Source organism: Mya arenaria, chromosome 5 (assembly GCF_026914265.1).
Source record: "Mya arenaria isolate MELC-2E11 chromosome 5, ASM2691426v1".
NCBI classification, from domain to species: Eukaryota; Metazoa; Mollusca; class Bivalvia; order Myida; family Myidae; genus Mya; species Mya arenaria.
The window spans coordinates 14,024,761-14,034,179 of record NC_069126.1 but is presented as its reverse complement, the minus strand read 5'-3'; the positions used below and the strand labels follow the sequence as shown (position 1 = coordinate 14,034,179).

General features: G+C 37.8%; 1 protein-coding gene and 1 long non-coding RNA gene across 2 annotated transcripts in view; both read right to left on the bottom strand.

The window, feature by feature from the left end:
- Positions 1-8,919, bottom strand: part of LOC128234437 (collagen alpha-1(XIV) chain-like) — a 28,577-nt gene extending 19,658 nt beyond the window's left edge. The window contains exon 1 of the mRNA XM_052948685.1: positions 8,494-8,919. Within this exon, the coding sequence (XP_052804645.1) occupies positions 8,494-8,782 (289 nt within the window). The 5' untranslated portion in view covers positions 8,783-8,919. The remainder of the gene's footprint in view (positions 1-8,493) is intronic.
- Positions 6,750-8,305, bottom strand: LOC128234438 (uncharacterized). The gene is made up of 3 exons (XR_008260943.1): positions 7,804-8,305; positions 7,182-7,434; positions 6,750-6,868 (listed from the first exon to the last, which is right to left on the bottom strand). It is a non-coding gene; the product is annotated as an uncharacterized LOC128234438 (long non-coding RNA).
- Positions 8,920-9,419: the final 500 nt, after the last annotated feature.

The following is a 9,419-nucleotide window of genomic DNA, read 5'->3' as shown; positions in this document are numbered from 1 at the left end:
TTATCATAAAGATAAACTTCCTTTTGCACACAATGATTATAAAGAGCATAATACTAGCATACTACAAGTAAAATAATATTCACATCGTGTCCAGGAACAATTGATGACCTCTTCATCAGCGTTTATATTGATAGTCGTAAATGCTTTTGCTAAATGCATGTCCATATACTTAAACATGTTCCATACGTGTTTAAGTGTGATAAGAGGAGAAAGGTCAAACACCATCACTATTTAATCGAAATAACATGTTCCCTAATCCAATGTGTACAAGCTTCGCTTTGATCATTCAAGGGAAAACAATACAAAAATACATTCCATATCGAAGACATGTAAACGCCCGAAAGATGATATCAATGTGAGGCTGACCAATAAGTATATTTATTTTAGAAAAGTAATTGTTTCTAATTGTTGAGAAAAAATAAAAATATTTAACAAACAGAAGTCTCTTGTTTATTGAAATTAAAATGCAGCGCTTGAATGGTACTACCTACTATAAATGAATGTAAACACAGTCAATTCAATATCTTATATATCTGTATGATTTCTACTTCCCTTCAGTCTTATCCCGCAAACACATAACATTGTGACACCGTTGTATGAAAGTTACAGCTAAAGTTGTTTCACAACATTGCCACATCGATATAAATGTTGAGGTTTTCTTAACATTGTCAGGAATTTATTTTTGCAAACCAATACACAACCTTACAAGCTTCTTATCTACAATATAAACATTATTTCAAGCAAAATCATCACAGTATGTGTTTGCTGGGTATAATGTCTAGTTGGTCAGGCGTTGTGGTAAGAAAGTGTTTCAAAGTGTGTTTTGATATTTATTGTAACCTTTGTTAATGTTTATATGTTATGGAATACCCAGTATAGTTTATCAGTCCATTTGAATTATTGTACTTTGTTACAAAGTAAGTTTGGGCAGTATGTAAATCCATCATGTAACGTATTACACAGGAGTTTGATATATTTACTGTTGTGTCCTCAGCATAGTGTAGTGTACAGTATCTTGTACTTTCGGAATTATCAAGCTCCTGAAAAGTGGCAAAAGTACAAACGTCATATGTTTAAAATAATAATACAAAATTATTTTGCAATAAAAAAACAATTATGTTTTTGTTGTGGTGGCTTTATTCAGATATGAATTTGTGAAACATATAATTATGAGATTTTCTAATTGCATTATAAATTGTGTGATCGAAGTGAAGCTTAACTTAGACAATGGGAGCCTCAGTGGCGGCCTCGGTGGCGGCTTAAGCTACTACAGCTTCAGTCGGGGCAGCGATAGTCGCTTCGTCCGAGCATTTAGGGTTGACGACGTACATATGGATGCCGGTGGGGTTTCCCTCAAAACTCTCGCCCTCAGCGCACTGAATGAAAATGATATATAATGTGTTAAAAATTTAAACAATCCCAGCAGGGAAATACGATACTTTAGTTAAATAATAAACTTATTATAACATGAATGTCAAAGGAAGAATAAACAAAATGAACGGCTATAAAAGTTACTCTTCTGTTCAAGCACGTTATTAAAGTACCCATGTTGCAATATGACACGCCTTAAAAGTACCCTTTTTGTGGCATGTTCCATCTTTAAAAAAACAACTTGCTACGGCACATATAAACCGCAATGACCACATACCATAATTGCTCTTCCTACAGCGTCCTGCTCAGCACCACACTGACAGCGGCGACCGTACACCGTGCGCTCTCTTCCCGCCTTGACAAAAACGTCGTAAACCTGACAGCCTGTGGAGGAAATGTAATTTACAAGTGTAAATGATATAAATATATATAATATATACTGCTAATTTACTCAAAAAAATATATGGCGGATTTGAAGAATACTGCCAGTCAATTGAACAAAATATAATTTTAACATCAATTGAATTTGAATGCTGGGGGTTTTATCAATCTATTTGTGTAGTATTGAATCAGAATGTGCAATATTCGGTCAATTCAGGATGGTCAGATAAATCAGGATTTTGACAGACTTGACACACGTCAGCAACATGTGGACATTCCGAAAATATAAATATTACTTGGACCGTATGACGATGACAGTGCAATATCAAAATATCCAAATGTCGTTAAAGTCTTTGCCGAGCACAAATCTTAACGACTCGGACATTTTCGGCAAGATCGGAAATAATGTTATGTGTTTGAACACTTCGGCCATTATCCAACATAAATTACCACGGAATTAATACGGGTCTTTAATAAAGGCCATCATTGTGGCGCCAATGTTGGAAACGTGCTGTATGTGTGTTCAACCGTCTAGGAACATTTTATGATTTATGCAGAAGTAATGACATTATACGGGTCTTAACAGTTCATTTTCAAGTTTCTCTAAAGCGTAATTGAGGCACGAATCAAAATTATTCATTTCATAGCATTGGTTTTCGTTATCTTATCTTTTAATCTTAAAGAGTGTGAGACAAGTAAAAAAAGAACCGTATCCATGCAACACAATTTACATCGATATTAACAATGGTGTTGCATTGGTACGATTATTTTTCGAGATCGACAAGCCAACAAACTTGCCATATTATAACTGCTGATATCGAAAGGATGACCTAATTCCGGACGAAAGATTGACGAACTTGCCGTATAGTTCTGAGATAAAACACATTTAACGAGCTGGACGTATAGTTCCAAGATCACAAAGTTATTGCCGTATTGCTTCGAGATGAAAATATATAACGAACTTGCCGTATTGTAACGCGATCGAAAAGTTAACAAATATCAAACTTGTCGTAGATATTGAGCAGACCTCCTAGAAAGTCTGACCGCCATGTCTTGTAAACATATCAAACTCATTAAAACATATACATTGTGAAATTATAAGAACTGATGCTACGTTTGTGACAGAGAGATTATTATTACTCTAAACTAAAAACTGCGTCGTCTAATGCCATTAAATATATTGTGTAGAGAGTGCATCCTGCCACCTATACGCATAACGTTGTACATACAATTTCAATGGCGTCACCCAGCCAACATGTACGCATAATTATATACATACAATTGGTTGCGTGCGTCACCCACCTTACGCTTAACTCTGCACATACAATTGATAATGGCGACTCCCTCCTGTACGCTTAACTTTGCACATACAATTGATAATGGCGTCACCCTCCTGTACGCTTTACTCTGCACATACAAGTGATAATGGCGAAACCCTCCTGTACGCTTCACTCTGCACATACCATTGATAATGGCGACACCAATTGTACGCTTAACTCTGCACATACAACTGATAATGGCGACACCCACCTTACGTTTCACTCTGCACATACAATTGATAATGGCGTCACCCTCCTGTACGCTTCACTCTGCACAAACAATTGATAATGGCGACACCCTCCTGTACGCTCCACTCTGCACATACAATTGATAATGGCGACACCCATTGTACGCTTCACTCTGCACAAACAATTGATAATGGCGACACCCTCCTGTACGCTTCACTCTGCACATACAATCGATAATGGCGACACCCTCCTGTACGCTTCACTCTGCAAATACAATTGATAATGGCGACACCCTCCTGTACGCTTCACTCTGTACATACAATTGATAATGGCGACACCCTCCTGTACACTTCACTCTGCACATACAATTGGTAATGGCGACACACACCTTACGCTTCACTCTGCACATACAATGATAATGGCGACACACTCCTGTACGCTTCACTCTGCACATACAATTGATAATGGCGACACCCATTGTACGCTTCACTCTGCACATACAATTGATAATGGCGACACCCTCCTGTACGCTTCACTCTGCACATACAATTGATAATGGCGACACCCTCCTGTACGCTTCAATCTGCATATACAATTGATAATGGCGTCATCCTCCTGTACGCTTCACTCTGCACATATAATTGATAATGGCGTCACCCTCCTGTACGCTTCACTCTGCACATACAATTGAAAATGGCGACACCCTCCTGTACGCTTCACACTGCACATATAACTGATAATGGCGACACCCATTGTACGCTTCACTCTGCAAATACAATTGATAATGACGACACCCAATGTACGCTTCACTCTGCACATACAATTGATAATGGCGACACCCTCCTGTACGCTTAACTCTGCAGATACAATTGATAAGGGTGTCACCCATTGTACGCTTCACTCTGTACATACAATTGATAATGGCGACACCCCCTGTACGCTTCACTCAGCACATACAATTGATAGTGGCGTCACCCTCCTGTACGCTTCACTCTGCACATACAATTGATAATGGCGTCACCCACCTGTACGCTTCACTCTGCAAATACAATAATTATTGATAATGGCGAAACCCTCCTGTACGCTTCACTCTGCACATACAATTGATAATGGCGACACCCATTGTACGCTTCAATCTGCACATACAATTGGTAATGGCGACACACACCTTACGCTTCACTCTGCACATACAATGATAATGGCGACACCCTCCTGTACGCTTCACTCTGCACATACAATTGATAATGGCGACACCCATTGTACGATTCACTCTGCACATACAATTGATAATGGCGACACCCTCCTGTACGCTTCACTCTGCACATACAATTGATAATGGCGACACCCTCCTGTACGCTTCAATCTGCATATACAATTGATAATGGCGTTATCCTCCTGTACGCTTAACTCTGCACATATATTTGATAATGGCGTCACTCTCCTGTACGCTTCACTCTGCACATACAATTGAAAATGGCGACACCCTCCTGTACGCTTCACACTGCACATATAACTGATAATGGCGACACCCATTGTACGCTTCACTCTGCAAATACAATTGATAATGGCGACACCCAATGAACGCTTCACTCTGCACATACAATTGATAATGGCGACACCCTCCTGTACGCTTAACTCTGCAGATACAATTGATAAGGGTGTCACCCATTGTACGCTTCACTCTGTACATACAATTGATAATGGCGACACCCCCTGTACGCTTCACTCAGCACATACAATTGATAGTGGCGTCACCCTCCTGTACGCTTCACTCTGCACATACAATTGATAATGGCGTCACCCACCTGTACGCTTAACTCTGCAAATACAATAATTATTGATAATGGCGAAACCCTCCTGTACGCTTCACTCTGCACATACAATTGATAATGGCGACACCCATTGTACGCTTCAATCTGCACATACAATTGATAATGGCGTCACCCTCCTGTACGCTTCACTCTGCACATACAATTGATAATGGCGTCACCCACCTGTACGCTTCACTCTACAAATACAATTGATAATGGCGTCACCTTCCTGTACGCTTCACTCTGCACATACAATTGATAATGGCGACACCCTCCTGTATGCTTCACTCTGCACATACAATTGATAATGGCGACACCCTCCTGTACGCTTCACTCTGCACATACAATTGATAATGGCGACACCCACCTGTACGCTTCACTCTGCACATACAATTGATAATGGCGACACCCTCCTGTACGCTTCACTCTGCACATACAATTGATAATGACGACATCCTCCTGTACGATTTACTCTGCACATACCATTGATAAGGGTGTCACCCATTATACGCTTAACTCTGCACATATCATCAGCATCATCATCATCAACATCATCATCATCATGTCAATCAATTAACTCTGAAAAATATAACTTAAACTTTTTAATGCTAAATCGATCCCTCAATATGACCTTCTATGGAAAAACATATGTGCCTTTGCAATAGGGCTAATATTTACTATACTCCAAACACTTGGTATTTTGCCAGTCCCATAATACACAATAAAAGTATATGTAAAATTAATATGCTTGTGTTATTTCTAAACAGAAAACATATAATCAGCTGACCATATTTTTACCAGCTTTATTTATAGCGCGTTCAATTTCCAATATGGATACATTATTATTAAAATCTGAAATAAATATTTTGCTTTGACTATACGATACAAATATCATCATCACCATCATTTTAAACGCTTTTTAAAACTATTTTTTTCCAAAATGGTAAATTTTATAAAGATTTGTATTAACAGCGCAATCACTCTCAATAATTTCCATGGGAATGACTTTATTTTAAGTCGTTGTGAGCATTTGACACACCTTTTTTCCAGTTGTACACATCATCATTCTATAGAATAGTCACAATTTATCCTACCACCATGGTTTCCCAAATTTATGCTTCCGGTCCGAAAATGAACTGCTATAAGCAACAGTCTTATGCGGAATCTTTTCCAGCATTTCCGACAAAATAGTATCACATAGCAATAGGTAGGAACTATCAATACACTCTTGAGTACGATGACCTTGCTCAATGCCATTTACAGACTGAAAACAATGACCTACAGCATCATCATCATGTAAGATTTGCCTTGAATTTTATCATTCAAATATCTATTTTGTTCCGACTTTATCGATATGGATGCTGGCTCTGGTTCAGAATCAAAACACATGTCTGATGCACCAAATCAGAAGCAAATGATCGGGAATTGGTTGTTGAAAATCTCCTGTACCATCTCAGATTGACTTATCACTTTAAAGCCATGAATATATTGCAAGTCTGCATGACTAATTAATGATCTATACTTTAATTGCCAGAAACGCCAAGAAAATAGAAGCAAAATATGCAACAAATCATTTGGTCTTGATATCACAGAGTGATTTTTTGTTTGATAAGAAGTCTTTCAATATTGCGGAATACAAAGTTTATTGTTCAACAATTTCAATCAATGTGGAGCATCAACCATTGCAAATCAGGTGGTGAATCTGGGATTGCAGCGAAGAAAGGAGTGGGATATTGTGCAATGTGAAAACGTTGTGTTGGTCTGTAGCGATCGTCTGCAACTCATGCATATCAGGTTCTAAAAATTAAACATGCACTCAGATAGTTTGATACGGTAATATTTAATATGTTGGATTTCCAGAACTTATTTTATACAGTCTGCTTACATTGGAACTGTACTTAAAGCCATAATGTAGTATGGCTATACATGGTCAACTTAGTGTCCTAATGGTTAACGTTGTATAAATTATGACTTGTTTTAAGGTTCTTACAATATATGTATCGCAAAGCAACTGTTAGCTCAAAGATCTATTTGAAACTCTTAAAATTAAACTGCAAATAGAAATAAAAATGATACATTGGGCTACGAACTAATACTTGTGATTACTTACCTGTACCAACAAAGACGGTGATGACATCATGACTAATTGTGTGTAGAGCTTTGCCCTGTTTTACCGTTTCGCTTAGCATATTCGACTTTCCATCTGTCAAAACAATGACGACGTTATTTGCATGCGTTCTGTCGCCGTGTTCGGGTGTAAATAGTTGTGTACTTGCACTATGTAAGGCGAGATCAGTGCGTGTACCACCGGAATGATAAGGAACGCTTGCCAGGGCATTTGTAGTTTCCTGTTTTGTTGTCAGCTGGTTGAAGTACCAGTTATACGAGCGTATGTATAAAGTATATGTACATTTACATGTCAACACGAATGGTCACATTAGTATTTAACTTTACAAGTTTCACTTTCAAGAGCGTTTGCATGTGTTAGTCTATCTTGTTCTTAAGTCTATATGAAATTCAAAAACAATATGGTATAAAACAGAGCTGAGTTCATGTACGACTAACTAAGGTAAGTGGAAAAAATTACAATTACATATCAATCTCTTTATAACAATCAAAAGGCGAGGTTATATCTAGCAACACTACATAATCGAGTATCACTGAATAAATAAAGGCAACGTTTCACATCATTATGTATAATGGTCGTGTTTTAAATAAAAGCGTGTGTTTACATTTGGGGTCGTATTGAAAGTCATCATTGATGTTAACGTGCCCATAGGTCCAATAGGTAAACCCGCAACGACGTCTTTATAAATCCTAAGGCTGTATTGAAATTTGCAGATCCAACGCTTCCAGAAGAATCCACCCGAAAAGCAACGTCTCGGTTACAGTCTATGGATATAATCATAAAACGTCACAATTTCATATTCCGTTAAACATGGAAGTACATGCCAAGCCCAATAACCTAATTTTAATTGTTTTCCTGTTTAAGGGCACATTGACTAGGCTTATTAAACTTTTTGCTACTGAGCTTGTTTCTGTAGTTTTTCGCATAAATATTGTCAAAAAATAAACGATCGACAGGCAGCTCCACTCTTTCAAACAAAAATAAGTGGTTAGTTGGGGCCGTTTAACCTGACACTTACCACGCTATGTGGTAATGAGTGCAGCAGAAAACATGACAGCCTATCCGAAGAAGGTTTAAAGCAATAGAAAAACAAACGAAAAATATAAAATCATAATCAGTTTACATATTAAGTCTTATATTTTAAAGGAACCTTTATAAACAAATTATATGAACAGTTATTTGCAAAAGGCAAAAATGCAGAGGACACACATTATCCGAGATAGCTGCAAAAAAAGCCAGAATATGAGGTTGCTTATATGATTAAGTAAAATTTTGAATAAAAGCTGGATACTACTTGAATATATGGAAGTGGTCGGAATATGCCCCATTGTCGGATGTATTGATACCGGAGCAGGTCTGTGGGTTGTTCTTGGGGTTGGTGCTAGAGTTGGGTTCTCCGTCGTTGTTGTAGTTGTGGTCGTCATGGTAACGGGCATATTACAGAGATCTGTGTCACAACAGTCGATTGAGACGCCCCGGTCTTGTCTGCCATGAATTTCCGAGTCCTTTTCTTTTTTCCTCGTCAAACAATTCTCGTCGCTTCCCAAGTAGGGCTTGTGGGCCGAACCCGAAGTTGGACCCATCGCAAATCTGTGCCAATCATATTCAGAAATTTATTACTTAATTTATTGGAACTGGTTTTTTCCTAGGACATGGCCACGAGGGGTATTCTATAAGTTGTCAGCATCCGTCACAATCAGGCTACAATAGTTAGTTTTAACTAAACATGTAAGTTAATAATATAACAAGTTATAAAATATTTACTAGTCTTTAAAATTGATAAGAGTTGAACTGTAAACTGTGTGATTTCGTTAGACATATCTGTTTAAATGTTCAGTGATATTTCTAACAAAACGTGTAGGTTGTATGTTTCTATCGCCTGAGAGAAACTCATTTGTCTACACTTCTCAATGAATATTTTGTCTTTAAAGGCTTTAAAATCACTTTCCTTTCAACATGCATAACTATAAATAACCTTCACCAAACTAATTGATTCTTACCGATCTGTGCTCACACGTTATGATGTACTCACTGTGTCCGTCTCTCGCCATCAGTTGTTTAGTCATGCAGACCTGAGTATTACATCATAAATTTAAACTGAATCAGTGTATACGGACACACGCTTGCCACACAAACGAACTAGGTGAGCATAAAGAACAGAAATAATTATTCTATAGTATATGTTTCTGTTTGATAAACAAAAAATATTGAAATATATTT